The sequence below is a fragment of the Anas platyrhynchos genome, chromosome 4 (assembly GCF_047663525.1).
Source record: "Anas platyrhynchos isolate ZD024472 breed Pekin duck chromosome 4, IASCAAS_PekinDuck_T2T, whole genome shotgun sequence".
Lineage (NCBI taxonomy): Eukaryota > Metazoa > Chordata > Aves > Anseriformes > Anatidae > Anas > Anas platyrhynchos.
In genome coordinates this window covers 49,181,311-49,202,938 of record NC_092590.1, presented here as the reverse complement: position 1 = coordinate 49,202,938, position 21,628 = coordinate 49,181,311, and the positions used below count along the sequence as shown (strand labels likewise).

The 21,628-nt window shown below is 55.3% G+C and overlaps 3 protein-coding genes across 5 annotated transcripts in view; all 3 read left to right on the top strand.

Moving 5' to 3' along the window:
• Positions 1-358: 358 nt before the first annotated feature.
• PRDM8 (PR/SET domain 8) lies at positions 359-4,651 on the top strand. 2 transcript variants are annotated; one of them, XM_072037565.1, is made up of 4 exons: positions 359-750; positions 1,982-2,117; positions 2,259-2,490; positions 2,673-4,651. In XM_072037565.1, the coding sequence occupies exons 3-4, from the start codon at positions 2,298-2,300 to the stop codon at positions 4,088-4,090; spliced, it is 1,611 nt and encodes a 536-aa protein (XP_071893666.1). In that variant the 5' UTR covers positions 359-750; positions 1,982-2,117; positions 2,259-2,297; the 3' UTR covers positions 4,091-4,651. The 2 variants fall into 2 exon arrangements, with proteins under 2 accessions (XP_071893666.1, XP_027312788.1); XM_027456987.3 differs by having other exon boundaries at positions 370-750; positions 1,897-2,117.
• A 3,622-nt stretch (positions 4,652-8,273) lies between these two features.
• On the top strand, positions 8,274-13,291 carry FGF5 (fibroblast growth factor 5). Its single transcript, XM_038178910.2, has 3 exons — positions 8,274-8,789; positions 10,203-10,306; positions 12,211-13,291. The coding sequence occupies exons 1-3, from the start codon at positions 8,285-8,287 to the stop codon at positions 12,568-12,570; spliced, it is 969 nt and encodes a 322-aa protein (XP_038034838.2). The 5' UTR covers positions 8,274-8,284; the 3' UTR covers positions 12,571-13,291.
• Positions 13,292-14,136: 845 nt separating this feature from the next.
• Positions 14,137-21,628, top strand: part of CFAP299 (cilia and flagella associated protein 299) — a 204,003-nt gene continuing 196,511 nt past the window's right edge. Inside the window, exons 1-2 of one of the 2 annotated variants that reach the window (XR_011809167.1) lie at positions 14,137-14,406; positions 15,914-16,038. Coding sequence is in view for 1 of the 2 variants with exons in the window: in XM_072037563.1 (XP_071893664.1) it covers positions 14,260-14,406; positions 15,914-16,038 (272 nt within the window). In the remaining variant the exon portion in view is untranslated. The remainder of the gene's footprint in view (positions 14,407-15,913; positions 16,039-21,628) is intronic. The other variant, XM_072037563.1, reaches the window with a different exon arrangement.

Genomic DNA, 21,628 nt, shown 5'->3' with positions numbered 1-21,628 from the left:
CTCTGATTGCAAGCAGCGCTCCGTTCGCCGCTGGGAACGGCTTTGTGCCTTCTTTTGTTCAGCCCGGGCTTTTTATTTTCTATTTTAATTTGGGGGCGTTTGGGGTTTTGTTTCGTCCGCTCGCGGTCGCTGGGTGGTTTCTGAAGCCCGAAACGCCAGGCGGGGAGGGGGGGAAGCGGCCGAGGCTCCCCGAGCCCCCCGGCTGGGCGGAGAGGGGGTACGGGGGGGCCGGGGGAGGGCCGGGGGCTGCCGGGGACCCCCGGGGCCGCCCCGTCGGGGGGCGCTGCCCCTATGGGACCGCGGCTCCGGGGGGCAGAGCCGTCGTGGGGGGGGGGAGAGCCGTCGGGGAAGGAGCCCCCAGCCCCGATCCGCTGGGAAAAGGATGCGGGGGGGTCTCCCCATCGCCCCCCCTTTTCCTCCGCTCGGCGGGGCCAGGTGAGGGCCGGGCGGGCCGGCAGCGAGCGGGCGGCCCCCGAAGGGGTTAAAGGGAGGGGACGTGGGCTGTCACGCGTCATTGGGCAGCTTATGTGCGGCAAACAAAAAGTGTGGGGCTGCCCGCCGCTCGCTCACTGCACCGGGGCCGGCTGCTCGGCTCGCCACCCGGCTCCAGCCCTGCCTCCAACCCTTCCCTCCCCTTCCCCGGGCCATGGAGCGGCGCTGAGGCCGCCGGCAGCGGAGGCAGAGGAGGCCGGAGGCAGCGGAGGCCTTTGTGCCGCTCGCCGGGGCGAGGAGGGTCCCCCCCGCTCCCTGGTGAGTACCCCCCGGCCGGGGGGAGCGATGCCGGGGGGGGGCACGGACGGCCCTGCCCGCACCCCCAGACCCTGCGGGAGCGGCCCCGGCCCGGACAAAGGCAGCGGCCGGGGGGGGTCGGGAGGGGGCCGGGGGGAAGCAGCCGGGGGGTGGCCGGGGGGGGCTGCAGGAAAGTTTGGCGGGGGTCGCTGCCCGCCGCTCGTTTCGTTGCGGGGAATAACGCCCCCCCCTTCCCCGGGCTGCGCCGCAACGGGGAGGCGGCGAGAAAGGGCCCCCCCGGCCCCCTTTCCCGGCTGGGGGCTGGCAACCGGGGGGGCGAAAAGATCGCGGGGTGCCGGGGCTGGACCCCGAAAACCGGAGGGGGAAGGCGGCGGAGAGGAGCGGGCGGTGGGGAAGAGCGGGCAGCTTGCTCCCGAGCAGCCTCGAAAGGACCAAATTGGATGGCAGATGGGGCGGGGGGAAGGCGGCATGAAAACTAATCGGGTTGCGAAGGGAAAGGGCACCCGCAGCCCTGCGGGGAGCGCCGGTGCTCGGTGCCCGGTTCCCATTTGCCGGTGCCCGGCTCCTTCCCCCGGCTCCTCCGCCCGGCTCCGTCCCCTCGCATCTCGGGAGCCGGGGCTCCCCCTCCTCCATAAATAACCGCGGCGAGGTAAAAATAATTACCTCTGCTTGCTGCTTTTAATTAAAGTCTCGGAGGGAAAGTGCCGGATTATGGTAATGAGCAGCCACGCGTCCCCCTCGCAGAGCGGCCCGGGAGGGCAGCGGGTATGCCAGCGCCGGCAATGACGACCCCCGAAACCCCCTGGCCCCGCTCCCCGCAGGGGCTGGGGTCCGCGGGAGGATTTCTCAGGGTTTTCTCGGGGTTTTCTCTCCCCCGGTTCCCCCCGGAACCATAAATCACGGCGCAGCCTCCCCTGAGCTCCGTTATTTTCTCCTTTTCCAGCGCTGCTGCTTTTCCTATCGAAACCCCGAAAGGCAAACACAACTACCTCCTTTTTGTCCTTTTGTTGTTGTGCTGGTGGTGTTTTGTGTTTGTTTTTTTTTGGGGGGGGGGTTGGTTTGGTTTTGTTTTCCCCCCACCCTTTTGTTTTTATCCCCCCGGCGCCGCCGATAACGCGCCCGCCTCGCCCCTCTCTCCGCCCGCAGGGATGGAGGACGCCGGCGTGCAGAGGGGGCTGTGGGACGGGGACGCCAAGACGGTGCAGCAGTGCTTGACTGACATTTTCACCAGCGTCTACACCACCTGCGACATCCCGGAAAATGCCATTTTCGGCCCCTGCGTCCTGAGCCACACGTCGCTCTATGACAGCATCGCCTTCATCGCCCTCAAATCCACCGACAAGCGCACCGTGCCCTACATCTTTCGGGTAAGCTCCGCTCCCGGCTCGGGGGCAGCCCCCAGCCCGCTCCCCCCGGGGGCTCCGGTGCCCGGCGGGGGCTGGCCCGGCCCGGCCCGGCCCGGGGCGCGCCGTCGAGGCGGGCTGGCTCCCTACGGCGGCGCCTTGCAGGTGGACACGTCGGCGGCCAACGGCTCGGCCGAGGGGCTGATGTGGCTGCGGCTGGTGCAGTCGGCCCGGGAGCGGGAGGAGCAGAACCTGGAGGCCTACATCAAGAGCGGGCAGCTCTTCTACCGCTCCCTGCGCCGCATCGCCAAGGACGAGGAGCTGCTGGTGTGGTACGGCAAGGAGCTCACCGAGCTGCTGCTGCTCGGCCCCGCCCGGGCCCCCGCCCGCTCCAACGGTGGGTGTCCCCCCCCGAGACCCCCAAGTTTCCCCTCTCTACCCCTTTCCCCGACGGCGGGAGGCGAGGGGACAGCGGGGCCGGGAGGGGAGGCTCCCCTCCTCGTCCCCCGCGGCCCCAAAGGGGCGGCCGCGCTGACAGCCCCCCGTGTCCCTTCCCCGTCCCCCCGTGTCCCCGCTCAGGCTCGCCGCCCTACGCGTGCCCCGAGTGCAGCCAGCGCTTCCAGTTCGAGCTGCCCTTCGCCGCCCACCTGCGGTTCCGCTGCCCCAAGAGGCTGCACGGCGCCGGCACCGGCCCCGCCGAGCCCCACGGAGGCAAAGAGGCCGCGGGCAAGGAGCCGGAGGCCGCCAAGTTCTGCAAGCCGGCCGGGCCGCTCCACCACCCCTTCCCCGACGGCACCGCCGCCACCAAGCCCTCCACGGACTTCCACAACCTGGCGAGGGAGCTGGAAAACTCCCGCGGCGCCCCCGGCTCCGGAGGCTCCCCGGGGAGGCCGGCGCCCCCCGACGGCGCCCCCGAGGCGGCCGGGGGCAAGGCGAAGCGGCGCTACCCCGAGGAAGAGGAGCGGGGCCGCTTCCCCACGGAGCGGCCGGGGCTGCCGTCGGCGCCCAAGGAGGAGCTGGTGTGCACCCCGCAGCAGCAGCAGCAGTACCGGGCGGCCGGCTCCTACTGCGGCCTGGAGGAGGGGGGCCGCCTCTTCGCGCCCCCCAGCCCCGAGACGGGCGAGGCCAAGCGCAGCGCCTTCGTCGAGGTGAAGAAGGCGGCCCGCGGCCCCGAGCCCGACGGCGCGGCCGAGGAGGGCCAGGAGCGCGCTTCTCCCCCGGGGACGGGCACGGGGGGACCCGGGCCCGGCGGGGGGGAGCCGGGGCTGTGCCCCCGCGGCTCCGGGGGCCCCCTGGGCGCCCGGCTGGAGGGGGGCAGCCCGGCGCGGGGCAGCGCCTTCAGCACCGTGCCGCAGCTCGGCGGCGGCCCCGGCGGCGGCCCCGGCGGGGCGGAGGAGCGCAAGAGCGCCTTCTCGCAGCCCGCCCGCTCCTTCCCTCACGGGCCGCCGCTGGTGCTGGGCCAGAAGCTGGGCGGCCTGGGCGAGCCGTGCCCCGACGGCTCCTCCGCCGCCCCTGGCCGCCTGTACGCCGCCGAGGCGCTGGCCGTCAAGCTGCCCGGCGGCGGCGGCGAGGGGGCGGCGGGCGGCGGCGGCGGCCCCGGGGGCGGCCCGGGGGGCGGCCCGGGGGGCGGCGGGGGGCTGCCCAAGCAGAGCCCCTTCCTCTACGCCACCGCCTTCTGGCCCAAGAGCTCGGCGGCGGCGGCGGTGGCGGCGGCGGCGGCGGGGCCCCTGCAGCTGCAGCTGCCGTCGGCGCTGACGCTGCTGCCGCCGTCGTTCACGTCGCTGTGCCTGCCGGCGCAGAACTGGTGCGCCAAGTGCAACGCCTCCTTCCGCATGACCTCGGACCTGGTGTACCACATGCGCTCCCACCACAAGAAGGAGTACGCGCTGGAGCCCCTGGTCAAGCGGCGCCGCGAGGAGAAGCTCAAGTGCCCGATCTGCAACGAGTCCTTCCGAGAGCGGCACCACCTCTCCCGCCACATGACCTCGCACAACTAGCCGGGGGGCACGGCGGGGGGCACGGCGGGGGGCGGCGGAGGCGGCGGCTTACGAGTACATTGTTTAAAATGTCATATATTGCAACATATTGATGCATTTGTCATACGTTTCTACTTAAATTATTGAGCACTTATGGTTTAGGTGTAAGAATAATTCTATGTCAGGGTAAATTTTTATTTTAGATATGAAGCTACGGGGGGCGGCGGGGCGGGCGCCGTCTGCGCCGGGCTCCGCTTGCACCGGGCTCCGTTTGCACCGAGTCCTCTTGCACCGGACCCCGCTTGCACCGGGTCCGTTCACACCGGGCTCCGCTTGCACCGGGTCCGTTCACACCGGGCTCCGCTTGCACCGGGCTCCGCCGCCCGCCCGCCGCCCCCTTCGCCCCCGCCGCCCGCCCCCGCGTGTAACTTCGTGCCCGTGAAATGGAGTCTCAATAGTTCCGTGTTTCTTTTCATCCCCTCTTCCCCCGCCACACGCACCCCCTGGAAAAGATTTATTAAACTTTATAGTTTATCTGGGTATGTTGGATGCTTTGACAATAAATGACTTTATTTTCTTCAACGCGGCTGCACGTTACTCGGCGCCGGGGTGGTGGTGGAGTGGTGGTGATGGTGGTGGGGGAATGGTGCTGGGGTCGTGGTGCTGGGGTCGTGGTCCCCGTCCCGGTCCAGGTCCTCGCCCCCCGCAGCCCCGCGGCTGCCCCGCACCGCCCCGCGCTCGCCGCTCGCTGCTTCCCCTCTCGGTCCTGCCGTGCCTGCCCGCTCCTTCGTTTCGGTCTGAACCGCATTCTTCCTTTCCTCCTCTCTTTATTTCTCTAATTTTCTTTATTTCTTTAATTTTCTTTATTTCTTTCTTTTTTCTTTATTTCTTTCATTTTTTCTTTCATTTATTTTTTTTCCTTCTATTTTTCCTTTTTTTCTTTCTCTTTATTTCCTCTTTCTCTTTCCTTCTTTCCATCCATTTTCTCTCTGTTTTCCTTTTCTTCTCTCTCTCCCACCGCTCCCGTTTTCCTCTTTTCTCTCTCTACTGTCTTTATATTCTTCTTTATATATAGAAGGAATATTCTATTGCTTCCTTCCGTTACATATTTTTAAATTTCCTTCCATTTTCCTTTCTCCATTTTCTTTTCATTTTTCCTTTCTTCTTTTCCTGTCTCCCTTTTCCTTTCATTTGCCTTTCCCCTTTTCCTTTCCCCTTTCCTTTCTCCTTTTCCTTTTCTCCTTTTCCTTTCTCCTGTTCCTTTTCCTTTTCTCCTTTTCCTTTTCATTTTCTCCTTTTCCTTTCTCCCTTTCCTTTTCCTTTTTTTCCTTTTCCTTTCTCCTTTTCCTTTTCCCCTTATTCTTTTAATTTCTCTTTTCTCCTTTTTCTTTCTCTCTTTTCCTTTTTCGCTTTCTCTTCTCCTTTATTTTTTTCTTTTGATTTCTCCTTTCTACTTTTTCCTTTCTAAGTTTTTTTTTTCATATTTTTAATTTTCTTTAATTTCTTCTTTCTCCCTTTTCCTTTCCTCTTTTTCTTTTTCTTTTTCTTTTTCTTTTTCTTTTTCTTTTTCTTTTTCTTTTTCTTTTTTTCTTTTTCTTTTTTTCTTTTCCTTTTCCTTTTCCTTTTCCTTTTCCTTTTCCTTTTCCTTTTTCCTTTCTTTCTTTCTTATTCCGTTTTTACTTTCCCCTTTCCCCGCTGTGCTTTTCGCTTTTTCGTTTTCCTGTGTCCTCTCTCCCTTTTCCTTTCTCCGTTCTTTTGGCTTTTCCCCTTCCCCTTTCTCCTTCCCTTTTCCTTCCCAGCCCTTCCCACACCCCCAGCCCCCATAGCTCCGTCCCACCCCGCACCTCGCCCCACCGGGACCCTTCTCCCCCCGGCGGTGCCCAGACCCCGTGTACGCAGGTGGGGGAGCTGGGGGGTCGCCCTGGGGGCTCGGCTGGGGTGTGGGGGGCTCTGGGAGGCTGGGAGACTCCCTCCAGGGCGAGAAGGACTTTTTTGTCCCATGAAGTGTATTTTGATTGCTCTTTTTTGCTTTTTCCTCCTTTTTTTCCCAAACCTCCGGCCCCGCCGGACGCGTCCATCCCGGGAGCGCGCCCAGCCCCGCCTCCCCGCGCTTAATTGTGCTTTAATTACCGCGGCTCCTCAGCGCTCCCTAATGAGCGCCCAGCCGCTCAGGGGGGCTTTCCCGTTGCTGGAGGTGCTGGGGGGGGATTTGGGATGTCCGGATGCTCCCGGGGCCGCTCACGGGCGGGCACTGCCACCTAGCGGGGCTCCAGCCTCTCCTCCAGCCCCGGGCAGCCCCGAGGATGAGGAGGGGCCTTCTTCAGCCTCCCTCCTCTGGCCTCCCTCCTCTGGCCTTCCCAGGAGCGGGATAAGCGTCCACTTTCTGCCCGTTGTGGCTCTCCTCTGCCCTTTCCGGGCTCCGGCTGGTAGAAGAACCACGCGTGGCTGCCAGGCTGGCGCTGGGCACGCCGGTGGCGGTGGAAAATCGAGTACGGAGCCCCCCTTGTAGCATCCAGCTCCCGAAAAGAGAGCCCTGCAGCTCTGAGTACATAAGAAGGGGCGAGCCGTGTGGTTCGCTGGATGCTCGGCGTGCTCCTGCTTTGGCAGGGAAATTGCAAACGTCTCGCTCGGGGAGGGGGAAATATTCCTGAGGTACCGGCAGCGGGCGTACAACAAGCGCACACCAAGCACCAGGCCAACGGGGAAAGCTGCTGTCGAGCTCGGCGCTGCTCTGACAACTGCTGGAGTGCACCTGTCTGTTTTCCAGCAGAGGCTCCTGCTCACTTCTGAAGACTTTTGCCTTACTTTTAACCAAGAGCCCTCCTCTCCAGGCACCGCAGCTCGCACCAGCACCCTGTTATCCCCTCCGTTTGCCTCCAGTTTGCTCTGTAACCAAGCCTTGAATAATTTAGGTAGCATCGCGTCAGCTTTCAGAGGCTGCTGGTGTGTGTGTGTGTGGAAGGGCTGCAACTGCCAAAGGCAATTAAATTGGATTATTCCAGGAAGTGAGCTATTAGGGTTATTTATTTATTTAGATTCAAGCCTTCCTTTTTTTTTTTTTTTTTTGTTTTTTCCCTTTCTTTTTTTTTCTTTTTCTCTCCACTGCATGGGCACCGCTCAGCCTCACAGAAATGCTCGCAAGGGGAAATCACCATCCGACAGCTCCCTGTGGGGTCTGTGTAACCCCTGGACCCCAAAAGGATGCTCGCAGCCCCCACAGGCCCACGGTGGGTCACTGAGTGCAGGCAGTGTGCTTTCTGGGGCCGACTGCTACAGCTGGAAGGAGTAAATGAGCTTTTGACCTTCCTTCAGGTATGTGCATCTATATTTAGGGACATCTATATTTATCCACATGTGTATATATATAAACACGCGTATCCGTACGGGCATATAAATATATTATATCCTGAGCTGCCGTGCGTGGCTGCAGGATCACCCCGCCCGCACCAGCCCGTGCCGTGTGCGACCTTCAGCTTCCTCGCGAGGCATGCCGGAGGCTCAGCCTCCTTCCTGCCGAACCCAAACCCCGCTGATGGCTCCAGACAGGATTTGGGGGGTATTTGGTTGGAAAAATGCTGATTTATGTGAGTGATGAGGCTGGGAGGGTGTGGAGGTGTTGGCTTGTGTGGAGGCAAGATTTTTCTGATAGCTTTTTGGGGATGGAAGAAAGATTTTTTGGGAGTCCGGAGAGGGAGAAAGGGGGATGTTGGCACCAGCGATGGATGCCTTTCTGCTGGGAAGAAATCTGGCTGGTGGGGCATGGAGTCAGTCTTGGGGTTGGGGCATGTCTTGGGGACATGGCACTGTCAGTGGGAGGCCACGTGGATGCTGTTCCCAAATGTTGGGAATTGGGAAGGGAGGGCTGCTGGGTGCTGACACAGGCAGTGGCAACGAAGATGCTCTTGGGGGCGAGGGGCTCGCTGCGAGCCCCCCGGGGATGCTGCCCAGCGCCGGGCTCAGCCTCAGGGCCTGGTGTGGGATGAGACAGGAGGGAGGGGAAGGGAGGAGAAGGGAGGGGAGGGGGCTTCTCTGGCAGCCCCCAGCCCTGGCGGAGGCGCAGCTGCCGGCTGTCATCTCCCGGCGGGGCTGCAACCCAACGCCGCCGTGCCCCGGAGGAGCCCCGGGGCTCGCAGCCGCTCCCCCCCCGTAACCCGAGGCGCAGCCCCGGCTGGGGGAGGGTGGGGTGGGGTGGTCCATGGGGGAGGGCGTGGGTCTATGGGGGGCGGCCCCGCACCCCCCGAGCCCGGGCTGGGGGCTCGGGGCTCCGCACAGGTGCGGTGCCCCCCCGGGCGCACACAGCGGGCGGGAGGGGCGGCCCCCTGCCGCCGGTGCTGGGCGGCGGAGCGGGGATGCGGCGCCCTCCTCCCGCCCTTCCTCCTCCTCCTCCTCCTCCTCCACCTCCCTCCCGCCGGCAGCATGAGCCCGGCCTTCCTCCTCCTCCTCCTCCTCCTCTTCCTCCTGCCCGCCCGAGCCCGGCGGGAGCGGCTGCCCAGCGGGGCGCAGGCGGGACGCAGCGCCCCCGCTCCTTCTTCCTCCTCCTCCACCTCCTCCTCTTCCTCCTCTTCCTCCTCTTCCTCCTGGGCCGCGGGGCCGAGCCGCTTCCCTCGGAGCCGCCCGGGGCGGCGGCGGGGCCGGCTGTACTGCCGGGTGGGCATCGGCTTCCACCTGCAGCTGCACCCCGACGGCCGGGTGGACGGCGCCCACGACGCCAGCCCGCTCAGTGAGTGCAGGGGACGGGGGGGTGCCGCGCCGCGCTCGCCCCCCAAGCCCCCTTTTTCCACCTGGCCACTCTTCCACCCTTGCCCCATGGCTGGCGGAGCCGTGGGAGCCAGTCACTTGTGGCCTTCGGGCCCGCGCTGTGGGATGTGGGTCGCAGGCATGTGCTGCTGATGGCGCTTCGTGGCATCGAGGTGCAGCCCCATGGGCATGGGGACAATGCCACCGACCCCCCAGCAGGTGCCCCTTGGTGTGTGGGGCCTGTGGGAGCCTCACTTCCTCCTTAAAATAAACATGGGAAGTGGCGGAGATCCGATACCACGGGGCCGGGGGCTTAAGTGTGGCGTCGTGTTTTCTCTCGGCATGTTAATCCCTGCACTCCTTCCTCCGGGGCCACTTTGTCCCAGGGGGAAAACAGAGCCCTGGGAGCAGCCGCTGTGTGCCCCGAGGAGCCGTGGTGTCGGTAAGAGGACAGGAGGGGACATCGGGTGGTGGGGACATGCTGGGACACCTGTGCCAAGGGGACAATGACACTGTGCAGGGGAGCGAAACATGTCGGTGGCGGTGAGGAGCGATGGTTGGCCCTGCTGTGGGATGAGCTATGGGTCCCACGTGCCCTCCTAGGGTGGGGAGCTTCAGGGAAAAACTGGTGTTGGTGGTAGCTTCAGCCCCAAATCCAGCATGCTCTTCTACATCCAGGTTTGTGAGGAGTTGGGGTGAGGCGGGTGGCAGCAGTCTGGCTGCAGAAATGCGGGGCTCCATGCTCCTGTGGCTTCCTTTCTTGCCCTTGCCCACTGCCCAGATTTTGGAGATCTGAGCTGTGGCAGTCAAGGCTTGCTGGCCAGCACCCAAAATGAGGGATTTCCCCAGGTGGGAGCTTGTTCTGTCACAGCTGAGGCTGAAATCACCCCCTAAACCACAGCTCCTTGCAAACCCCCCAGCACCAGCGCGGGCAAGACCAACTTGTGTGGCTGTACTTGGCTCTGAAACAAGTGAGAAATCTGAGGGGGAAAAAGAGTTTTTCCTGGTGCTGTGGATCTCATGAGGGCCCAGCAACACTGGCAGAACTTGTGAAGCCGTGGGGCTGGCTGGGAAACAAGGCACCCCTGGTTATTTGCAAAAAAGCATCCTCATCCTCAAAGCCCTTTGCTTTGTTCATCACGGGCTTGTAGCTTAGGGCACAGCTCCCGCCAGCTAAAAATAATAATAATAGGACAAAACTGATAGCAGTACTGGAGTAAATGCAGGTTTTTATGAGTGAACAAGCAGCTGTGTTGCACAGAGGCAGGTTACTGAGGAGCAGGGTCTTTTGGAGGTGAAATGCAAACGCGAGCTTTTTATTTTTTATTTTTATTTTAATTTTGTCATGCTGTTGTGGAGAGAACTGTGATTTATTTTGGGATTTCTGTCATCCTAGGTATTTTGGAAATATTTGCTGTGTCTCAGGGGATTGTAGGAATACGAGGAGTTTTCAGCAACAAATTTTTAGCGATGTCAAAAAAAGGAAAACTCCATGCAAGTGTAAGTAAACCCCTGATTATCAGTACATACTGCGTATTGACGGCGTTGCGACAGCTGCACACACACACGTGTGTGCGGCAGCGTTGCTCCGGGGCACCTGCGGCTGCCGGGAGGGCTCTGCAGGGCCGAGGGCAATGGCTTGCGGGAAGCGTGGCTGCCTGCCCTGTGGGGGTGAGCCCAGCCTCACGGCCGAGATGTGGGTGTTAGCGATGTGCTCGGGATGCACAAGCCCACAAGTTGACATAAAGTGGTATTTATGTGCTTGCAAAACTCCCTCGAGTTTTGTCGGAGCATTGCTCCTGGAACCTAATGATGCAGAAATGGTGAGCGCGTCGCTGTTGATTTCTGTGAACTGGACGGAGAGGCTGGGGAAAGTGGGAATGTCTGGGTGAAGGTAAAACAGGGAAAAATGAGCACAGCAGGAGCAGTGTAGGTAGAGAGGAGCAGGCAAAACACACAGTGAAAACATGAGATGAGACCAAAGCAAACATGAAATGAGACGGAAGCATCGCCAAGTATGGTCCCCAACCCTCCCCTGCAGTTCATAATGGCCCCATTATTCCCCTCGACGTCTTAAGGCATGCCATGGTGCAGGCAGAAATTAAATCAAACCCCGTCCATGCATGGTTAATCGCTGCTATAGACAGGGCAGTGTGGAAGCGACCTTGGTGAGGGCAATGAGCAGCGGGACGAGGGCGCACGATGCTCTACACTGATGAAAGCTGTCAATTTGTAGAAACTTGACCCAAACGCCTGAAGATGGCTGGGCTGAATAACACCGATAATGCAAAGCCTGCATCTGTTGTTCCTCCCTGCCTCGGTGGGATAAAGTTATTTCATGGCCTAATGAGTGCGCAGCAGCACAAAGCGCGCCCTGCGCCCGTCACTCACGGCTGCGCTTTGATGCGGGAGCCGCTCCGGTGCCGTTGTGCTGTGCTGCGGATCACACCATGCCTGCGGGCCTCTGGGCTGCTCTGAAAATTGCTCTCTGGGTTCGCAGCTTCCCAGGAGAAGTGCCTGGGTCAGACCTAAAACCTCCCTGTGGTGTGGGCAATGCAGTTATCTCGCCTGAGCATCGCTGTGGCTGTCAGGGCATCGCAGAGCAGCTGGTGTGAGCAAAGCTGTGTCCAGAAGGGGGATGGTTGTGCATGAGCGGTGCAGCACCATGGGTTATAAAAAGAAGGGAAAGCAACCGAAAGTTGCCAGGATCACATTTCTTTGATGCAAAGAGTGAAAGGAGTCTTAATTCAAGGTGTTACGGGGGGAAAAATGTACTGCGTGCTGGGATTCTGTGCCTTGCATTGTAAGGTTCAACTTTTCTGGTTCAATTAGGAGTTGAAAATCCATCCCAGCCCCATGGACCTTTGGGTCATCGGGGTCAGGACTTGCTCAATGTGCCTTGCATTTTCTTCTGGAGATGTGGCTGCAGTCAAACACCTTACCCCTGTGCCTGCTCACCTGGCAGCCCCTAAACCTGCTTCTTTGCCAACTTGCATGAGAAATGCTTCATTTTGTTGGGATGGCAAGGAGTAGAGCTGATGGTTTGTGGCGGTGGGCTGCCTTATTCCCAAAACCCCAATCCTGGGGGACTGTGCAGCCCCATTTACAGCGGGCGATGTTGTGATTGTTTTACAGATAGCACTGGGCAGAATGACCCTAGTTGATTTCAGAAGAAAATGGGGGTTATAAATAACTCCAATGCAATTACAACCCGCATGACAGCTGCCCTCACAGGCTATCAGGCACAGGTTTGGTGCCAGAGTGATGTGTGCGAGGAGATGGAGTGGGCTTTGGGGTCCTCGGGCCAGAGGCCAAAACTGCGGGGTGTCCACTGTGCTTGGAGCGGTTTGGGAGAGCGATGGCGGTGCTAACCCATCTTTGTGTCCCCCCCTTGCTTTCCACAGGCGCATTTCACATCCGAGTGCCAGTTCCGGGAGCGCTTCCAGGAGAACAGCTACAACACCTACGCCTCGGCCGTGCACCGCGGCCGCCGCTCGGGCCGCGAGTGGTACGTGGCCCTCAACAAGCGGGGCAAGGCCAAGCGGGGCTGCAGCCCCCGCGCCCGCCCCCAGCACGTCTCCACACACTTCTTGCCCCGTTTCCGACAGCCCCCCCCGCCGCAGCTGGCCTTCACCGTCACCCGGCCCGAGAAGAAGCCGCCACCACCTCCTCCGCCACCACCACCAAAGAAAACGGCAGCGGCCACCCCACCGCGGCACAGCCACGGCCCTGTCAAGTACCGCCTCAAGTTTCGCTTCGGGTAGCCGTGCCACAAGGAGGCTGTGGGGGATTTTTGGGGAGGAGCGGAGCCCGGTACCCCTCCCCATTCCCAGATGGGATGGATGTGGGGGCACTGGTGGAGCGGAGTGGGCGCTGCTGTCGTGGATGGGGAGTGAGGCGCAGGCGTTGCTCTGCTGCTGCTGAGGGAAGCCATGAGGGGCCTCCGCCTCGGACGTGTTTTCTTGCACCGTTTTCGCTGGTGATGCTGTCGACAATCATTTTCGTACAAGAGTTACGTCCAGTAACTCTCAAGTGCCAGAGGGTTTTGGAACTGTGTTGGCAATAATATATCTCTTTGTAAAGGCTGTTAGGGGGAGGACGGCCATTTGCAGACGTGCAGCCCCGTGGATACACTGATCAGAGTTGGTCTGCACACACCTGGAAAACATTTATGCTGAACCTGTGGGGAACCATAAAACCTCTGCTCTCCTACCAGGGCCTCACCCTGCACTTCATTCATTAATTTAAATGTGGTGGTGGTGTTGTAAGGAAGAGCGTGGTGTGGCAGCACTGGCAGCGAAGCTGTTGCAGGTTAATGTGAGCAGGATGGGCTGAAAACCCCTCCTGGTCCCAAACGGGTTTGCTGGTCAGAAGGAGGCTGACAAGGTGAAAATAGATGGGTAAATACCTCTGTTAAACTAAAAGCAGTCTGTAGCTGACTTGAGAGAGTTTTAAGCAATAAAGGTAACTTTTTGAGTGTGTCAACCTTCTTGCGTTTCACAAGCCTTGTCAGCCTTGCTGTGCTTTTGTTTGCAGCTGGCAATTGCATCTGAACCCTTTGCGAGGGGCACAGAGCTGCCTGGCCTCCCAAGCCTGGGGTTAATGAGCAGCCATGCTGCAGGCAGCCCTGCAAAGGGCACCGGGACACGTGCCCTGCTGCACCTCACCCGCTGCAGGACTCTTGCATGATGCCTCGAGCTCTTTGTCAGCAAGGCTGCAGACGGTGCTATTGCACAATGTGCACCGACTCCTAAAACTCGATTTTTTTATTTTTTTTTCTCCTCTTCCCTTTGCTTTCTGAGTCATCTTTTACCGCAGCCTTTGCAGATATAAAAAGGCTTCAGACATTCATTAGGCACGGAACTGCATGGAGAGAGGCTCGCGAATGTCAGCTCAAAGCGTGACGCAAACAAGTGCTGAAAAAACTGAAATGAAAAAAAAAAAGCAAAAGAAAGAAAAAATAAAGCAAAAGGGCAAAGGAAAATAAAGGAAAAGGACAATTAAAAATAAAGGAAAAACACAAAAGTAGGGCAGAAAGCAAAAAAAAAAAAAGGAAGAAAAGAGGAAAAGGGCAAAAAAGTAAGGAATAGGATAAAGAAAAGGCAAGAAAAAAGGGAAAAGGGCAAAAAGTGCAATGGAGGGGGAGAAGGTGAAAAAATAAAAGAAAAAATAATAGGAAGAAGCAGAAAAAAAAGCAAAAAAGGAAAAAGCAAAAGACAAAAAAAAAACAAACGAGGGAAAAACAGCAAAAAGAAGCAAGAAAAATGCAAAAAAAAAAAAAAGAAAAAAAGTAAAAAACAAAGACAAAATGGAAAAAAAAAAAAAAAAGCCCCAAAATAAGAAAAGGTAGAGGCGCAAGGGCACCGACCAGCCTCACCCCTCCCTGTGCCGCCGGCGGCCGTTGGGGCGTCCTCGCGCCGGCCGTTACCACAGCGGCGGGCGGGAAGGGCGCGATGGCTGAGGGGCCGCCGGAGCAGCCGCTGGAGGAGCCGCCTGAGGAGCCGGAGGAGCCGGAGGAGCAGCCGGCGGAGCAGCCCTTCGGCTCCTACGAGCAGTACCTGGAGGCGCAGGTGACGCCGAGGGACCTCTACTACCTGGAGGTAGGCGCCGGGAGCGGGCAGAAGGGTCCCGGGGGGTGTGTGGGGGGTGTGTGGAGGAGCCGCGCTCGGCTCCTGAGGGGAGGTGGGCTGGCAAAATGCTGCTGGGCGAGGTGCTTGGTGTCTGGTAACTGCCCCGCTCCTCTCAGCGTGAGCCATTTGCAGGTGGTGCGGCCGCTGTGTGCAGGTAAGCCCCCAAACTGGGCTGAATTCAGTCTGAAGCGGAGCATGGGACGTGGCAGCAGAGCTCACGTGTGCAGCAGAAGCTCTGGGAGCTCAGAAGCAAGCCTCAAGTTGCAGGTCATGGCCAGAAAGCCTGTTGTGTGAGCAGCAGTTTGGTAGCTGAGGTCCACCCAGAGCAGCCAAAGACAGCAAGAAATGCCCCTCTGTCTGGAAGTACAACATGAGGTGAACGCAATGGGGCTGGCTCTGATGTGCAGTGCTGCCTTTGAGCCACTGCTGCACTGTTTTTTTAACTAAAACGGGGAAGATCTTGCTGTGTCCACTGCTTATGAAGCATGACTTCTAGCCTGAATCATAGCGAGGGATGCACGTGGTTGAACAAGTCACATCATGGTGATACTCAGCTGGTGCTGACCGCTGAATATTTGGTCTCTAAAAATGACAGTGCCCATTGCTCAGTGGAAAACATTTTGGGTTAAGTCACGAAAGGTTTTCTGTCACAGGCTTAGAGGTAACAGGTATTGAAAACAGTCACCGTTGCCTACTGGTTTGCTTTCAGAAAGGGCCTGCCTATCCTCTTTTGGCTCTAAGAAACCTGGACCTCTTCTGGCAGCTTTCCTGCAGCTCCTGAAAAGTTGGCCAGAGCTCCTGGATGGGTGGAAGTGGCAGGAGGTATTTCCTGTGGCATTTTGCCTGTCAGCTTATCAGGTGCCTCAGCCTGGAGAGGAAATACCTCACTGCCTGAGCACTGAACTCATCAGTGCTACTCTGCTGTGTGGAGATTAATTTAACCTCAGGAATCATTTTCCAGCCAGACATATAAAAAGCAAGACACGTGTTCTTTCCTGAGGTGAGGTGCAGGAAGGAACAATGCAGGAAGGAACCTGTGGGCCTTCAGCTGCTGTGCTTCCTTTGTTGCTGACCGATGAGTCTTGGATCTGCCAGCATCTGTGGTGGTATTCAACACAGAGTGCCTAAGGCCTCTTGGTGAGGTGGTGCAGAGCTGTACCTTTGGGTCTTCCTTAGGCTCCAGTGATGCACAGCCCACAGGTTACCTGCGGCCCTGCCTGCCTTGGTGCAGCTGATTTCACAGGTGTATTGGGCAGATTGCCTTCAGCTTTGCCCAATTACTTTATCTAGCTAAGGAAGGGCCAAGGAGCCCTTCTCTGCTTGCCTGAATGTCTGCAGGGTAGTGTGGGGGCCTGCTGGGAGGTGGTTCCTCTGGGTGCAGAGCAGAGCTGCGTCCCTGCAGCTCAAGTTGTCAGTGGGGGCAGTTGGGGTCCAGCGCTGAAACTGCTCCCTGACCACATCCCTCTTCCTCCCGCAGAGCGAGGAGGTGGCACGGCAGCTGGCAAGGCTCGGCTTCATCGGCTCCAAGGATGTGCTGCAGCGGGAGGAGTTTGAGGCCCAGCAGGCAGCGGCAGCGGCACTCATGGCATCAGCCTCTCAGAAGTAAGTGTGTGCCCATGGTGCTCCTCACTGGGCACCTGCCCTGGAGCTTTCTGGAAGTTCTTTCACCCTTACTGAATTCCTTCCACTCTCTCCCTTAAATGAAGTCATCCCCAAAAGCAGAGTCCTGTCTGTCAGGCCTCATTTGTGGCAGGGATTGCATTGTGTCTCCACATCCTTCCCCTTGCTTCCCAATACCTGTCAGGGATGTGCAGGAGGAATGAGGCGGCTACATTGCTTGGGAGTTAGGCTTGGTGATCCTTGTGGGTCCCTCCCAACTCAGCACATTCTATGGTTTGAAGGTGGTAGGTATGTTTGAGACACCAAAATATTGCTGCTTGGGAACAAAGTAACGTGCTTTGATAGGCATATTGTCTTTTTGAAGCTGCAGCTAAGATATAGCAATTTTCTAACACGTCAGACTTCTGTGATTAGTATTTACAGTACAGTGAACATACTGATGGGAAAGAGGTAGCATATGAGAAGGGGAAAACCTTTTCTTTCCTGGGTCATTGTTAGGCTTTGAGGATTGAGTTGATTGAGTCGTGTAGCCTACAGTCCTTTTCCTGTCAACAGCAATAGGTAAGCTAGTCCTGAACCCTTGCTAGTGTTTCCTTGAGATCAGGGAGACCGAGGTTGCCGTGGGACTGCATGTTTAATGTAGTGTAGCTGAAACATAGCACTCTTAGGCTTATGAGAATGAGCACTTGGGAAGTCTTAATTGTCTCAGGAGGAGGGCCTGGTTGGATATCATTACAAGGTGTCTGCTCTTTTATGGCAGCTATTTCTCTTCTATTCTTCCAAGCCCTTGAAAAGAGTGTAGATGTAATCTCCAAAAGTCTCTGACAAAGGAAGTTCAAGCAGTGCATATGGTAGGTTTCTAGGCTGTTTTTTCTTTTTGGCTTTTGCCATCTCATACTTGTTACAGCATGTGTAGCTACAGCACATGCTTTCCAAGAAAACTCAAATTGCTCTGAGAACTCAGTGCTTTGCAGAGAAACCTCATCATATCTTGGGGCTGGTTCCCTCCACCATGCATTTTATGTAGCCTTTTTTCACTCTGTTTAGCCAGTCTGTAAGTGTTAACACATTTAACTGTTTTCTCTTCTGTTTTTTCCGTTTGTATACCTCTTGAGAGAAGGAAAAAAAAGAAAAAAGAACAATAAAATCCACAAAAAAACACCTCTTCCCTTTTCCAAATAGCCAACATTTTTGGTGCCTTGCTGTAAGTAATTATACAAGTATACCATTGTAATAATGTATACTTTATCAAGAGGCTAGGTGAATAGTAGAGCTGCTGAGCCATCTTTTCCTCCTGTGGTGCTCTTCTGCTTTCATACTATAGTAAAATTATCACTTACTAATTTAGCAGCATTAATCGAGTGCCTTTCATAGTGTTTGTGGGCTAAGAACATATGTACAGAGTAGTTATGCTAACACCATACTTCATGTACAGTCCTGTAACAATTTCTATTTCAGGCATAACTTAAGCTTTTTTCAAATAATTGACTGTTTTTTCATTATATGGGGAAACTCATTTTGCAGAATTGCAGGCTTAATTATCTGAATACAGACATAAAGGATTTCTTTTGTGTCCTACATGTTTAAACTTCCAACTGCGTGCGGCTGGTACTCAGTTTGTGTGCAGCCAAATGAAGCTGATGGTGACAGTGTTGGGTTGATGACATCAGGAGAGAAAACACTGAGCTCCAACAGCTGACTTGTTGGTCTTGTAATGTTCTTGTAAAGCATGCTTCCAAACTCCTGATGGGTATTAGTCTTACAGAGATTGCATTGGCAGAGGGAAGAACTAAAACCAGAACTCTCAGATGCTCTGTCTGCAGTGGGCTTCCATAACTCCTATTTTACTTTAGGAGTTCCTCTCTCTGTGGTTCGAAACACTTAGTGCAGGCTGCATTAGTTGGCAGACTTACAGTTGTGCCTCCTGCTTCTGCAGCTGTAACACTAAATAATCATAAGCTTATTTTTTGGAACTGGGGTTGCCTTAAACCAAATTTAGTAGCAGGGAAACTCTAAATTGCAACAAATGAGCTCTAAGCCTAGAACCTGTGGAGTAACAACAACCTAACAAGACAGAAATCAACAGATGATTTCAAGTAGTAGCCAACTTAAGCATAAAGAAGGTGGTCATTTTTTGGGCGCTTCTCTTTTTCTGGTTCTTGCTTAAATGTAATGGTCACGGTTTGCTCAAGGGCTGCATTTTTGTGTCTTGACTAACAGTAGAAAAAGCAGCTTTGGTGTAGCGACATGTTATTACTGTATTGCAAAGCTGTCCAGATCAGAAGAGCCAATGTGTTCCCTCAAGTGTTTTCACTACTGATGCTGTTTTCTACTGAATCTTTACCTCAGCTTTCCAAAAGCCCCTTGCTTAGTTAAATAGCCTCATCAGCTAAGGCACATACTTGGTAGGGTTGGTAGGACTTCTTTTACAAATGGTGAAAATAAGATGCGTACAAGTTGCAGAAAATGGATTTGGGTGGGCTGGTGGGGGGAGGCTGGCTGTAAAAGATCACTTCCTTTAAAATCCTTTGCCCTTTTTCCAGTAAAAGTGGACATGGTCACAGTGTTAGGCTTGGGTGTGTTTTTGCTAAGAGCAAAGGAACAGGATAATAAAAAGTGAACTGCAGACCTTGAGACTCAGAAGCAGAAAACGCCTTCTGTTCTTAGCAACAAAGGTGTACGTGTGTTCCTTTAGCATCTGAATTGAAGAGGGTTGAGCCCTAGGGTTTGTTTTTCTTTAACACCAGCAAACTGGAAACAAGCGTGGATTTTGTGACACTTTTTCCTTTTTATTTTTTATTAGACCATCTCTAAATGCGGATGAGGTTCCTGGTGGTTCTTTTTGTTGTCCTGAATGACAGAGGTGGGATAATCTCACATTCCTGAAAAGTTTCCTGTAATTTCTGTGATATTGATGTTAGAGAGGAGCTGTGTTTTTTCATCTGAAAAATCCTAAAATAAGTTAAACTCTGGCTGACATCAGTGCCTGTCTCTTTAAATGAAGAAAGGACAGGAAAAAACTGTTACTCCTCTCAACTGCACATACAGTTTTGCCTTCCAGTGCTATAAGTCCCTCTTCTTACTGAAGACACTGTTGCAGCAATAGGTTGCAACTACTTTTGTGTTTTGAAGCTTGGATCCCACTGCATGGACTTGATGACATCCTTAGCTACATTTTACGTGGGATTAATGCTTCTGCTTATGTAGGGGCTACTCTGCTTTCGTGTGTATATGAAGTGACTTTGGAATTGCACCTGAGTCTTCACTACCTCTAGGATTTAGTTTTAAACAACACAAATAAAACTGCACATTGCTTTAATTTCAACTCCTGCTCTACCCATGTCCATATTGGAAAGGTGTCTTTGACACTGCTCCTGCTCGTGGGGTGGATTCCATAGCTTTGAGTTGTCTCTGTTTCCTGTCCTTTATGCGTGGAGCTGCTGAAACTGGCCGAGAAGCAGTGGCTGAAACTAGGAAGATGTTTTGGACAGGAATCCTGCATCTCTCTGCTGCAGGGTTTGGGTGCCTTACTCGATGCAGCCAGGAGGGGCCTCCCTCCACTTAAGATTCACAGCACTTGAGCTTCGGCTGACAGTTTAGTGGTATGAATGGATTCTGACAAGGAGGAGGCAGGAAGAACAAACAACTGGAACTATCTTCGTTAATTTTGTTCGTGGAAGGAAAGGCTGCTACTTCTGTTCAGAGTATCAGTGCTGAAAAACTCAGGCAGAGCGTTAGAAGTGCCACGTGGCTACCTCTGGACAGGGATATTTACATCCCTGACCAGAGAAATGCAAAAATAGTGTCTAGGTACAGGCTGCTCTGGAATGGATTGCTGGATCTCTGTCCTCTGAAATGGATCCTTTTCATGTGTACCTTTCATTCTTTTTATTTATTTTTTTCCCCCTCCCCTCTTGAGAAGAGCATGAGGGCGATTTAGTAGCCCCTCAGTCTAGATGCTTGCCTGGGAAGGGGAGAGTGTCCTGGATAGCCCCATTTCTCCCAGAGCTGCTGTTCTGTGGCTTAAAACACAAGCACTGGCCTTTGGAGCAGGGAGGTGAACCCAGAAATGTTCCTTCTGTGCAAATAGCCTGCAGGGTAGTCTTGGAGCTTGGGGGCACAGCAGCAAATGACTGAGCTCGGCTATGCTCCTGGGTGGTAGAAAGCTTTAAGCTTCATCCTCCTGAGGAGGAAATGAAACCTAACAGCCAGCTGTTCCCAAGCCGTGTGTTAGGCTATTGCATGACAGATGTTACCTTCTCCTCTTTTGTCTTGTGCCCTACCTGATTCAGGAGATACCTTAGCATTTATCATAGGAAGCAGAAAACAGAGCAGAAGGGGGAGCTCGCTTCATTTCTGCAGGCTCTCAGCCTGAGACAGTTGTAGAGCAGTTTGCTTTCATATGTTCAGCAAGCGTCCTGCTGAGCACAGTTCATTTAACCTTTCCTTCAGGTGCCTGATCCCTTTGTGCTACTCCTCTGTTCCTTCACTCAGGGGGTTTGGGCTCAGAAACACCTCTGTCCACAGAACATGTTCTCATGCATAGGGATCTTCCTCTTAAGAAAACAAACAGGTCTAATTAAAATCTGTTCCTACTACAAACAGGCTGGAAAATGAGTGTTTCTGTACATGGGTCAATAGTAGGTCTGCAGCTGTCCTCTCTTTTTTTTTTTAAAGTGTTCTTTAGTGTTCTGAAATTCAATGGAAATAGTAAACTTCAGGACTCTGTACTTAATGGTAACTTAATACTTCTAATGTATTTCAATGCCTGGTGATGTGGGAAATGCCAAATCCCCAAACGACTAGGTATGTATGCAACATCTTCAAAACAAAATTGTTGGTTAGGGACTTCCACGTGTGTGCCAGTGGTCTAACGGCTCTTCTTGCAAACAAAAAGGCAAAAGAGCAATCTGTCAAAAGCAAGCCTTTGTTCAGTGCTCAGATTTCAAATCTGGAGTTTGACTCTTTCAAACCTTCTTTCTCCTTCTCGTGCTAGAGTGGCTCTGCGCAGTGCAAGCCTTGTAGAATCAGCTGTGGCTGCCAAGAAGAGACTGAAGAGCTAAATGACAACCTCTCTGTTGAAATTCCTTCCAGAGCACTTCCCTTCTATGATTCAAGCTGTTCCTGAGTATCGCATAGATGCTCCTTCAGACAGAAAAAGCGAAAAGGGATCTGTTGATTCATGGAGGAACACAGGAAGTGACCTCTCTAAAATCCCCGAATGTATTCAGGAAAGCGGTGTGATTTGGGAAGGTGTGAACACAGAAGGTCCCTGCCTTTCCCAGTGTGGCTCATAAATGAATATGGGCTTGGACAGGGACAGTGCCTTCACTGAGGAGAGACAAAGGACAAAGGTAGGGACTGTGCTAGCAAGTGCATCCAATTGCCTTAGTGGAAGGACACAGGGGATGTGTGATGCTCTTAGATTGCTGGGGTGGCTAGTGTCTTATGGCACAGGTTAGATTGAGGGACAACTGTTTTAAACACTTCTGGCTTTTTAGTTGGCATTAAAAGTATGGAAGGAGCCTACTTGTTCCTAGGCTGAAATGGTAGAAGGCAGCTAGGTGCCCCC

Excerpts from the sequence above, each read along its gene's own strand:
- PRDM8 (XM_027456987.3), top strand. The coding sequence starts at position 1,899 with ATGGAGGACGCCGGCGTGCAGAGGGGGCTGTGGGACGGGGACGCCAAG. Across the intron at positions 2,118-2,258 it reads CCGTGCCCTACATCTTTCGG|GTGGACACGTCGGCGGCCAA; the intron begins GTAAGCTCCGCT and ends GGCGCCTTGCAG. Across the intron at positions 2,491-2,672 it reads GGCCCCCGCCCGCTCCAACG|GCTCGCCGCCCTACGCGTGC; the intron begins GTGGGTGTCCCC and ends GTCCCCGCTCAG.
- FGF5 (XM_038178910.2), top strand. The coding sequence starts at position 8,285 with ATGGGGGGCGGCCCCGCACCCCCCGAGCCCGGGCTGGGGGCTCGGGGC. Across the intron at positions 8,790-10,202 it reads CCACGACGCCAGCCCGCTCA|GTATTTTGGAAATATTTGCT; the intron begins GTGAGTGCAGGG and ends CTGTCATCCTAG. Across the intron at positions 10,307-12,210 it reads AAGGAAAACTCCATGCAAGT|GCGCATTTCACATCCGAGTG; the intron begins GTAAGTAAACCC and ends TGCTTTCCACAG.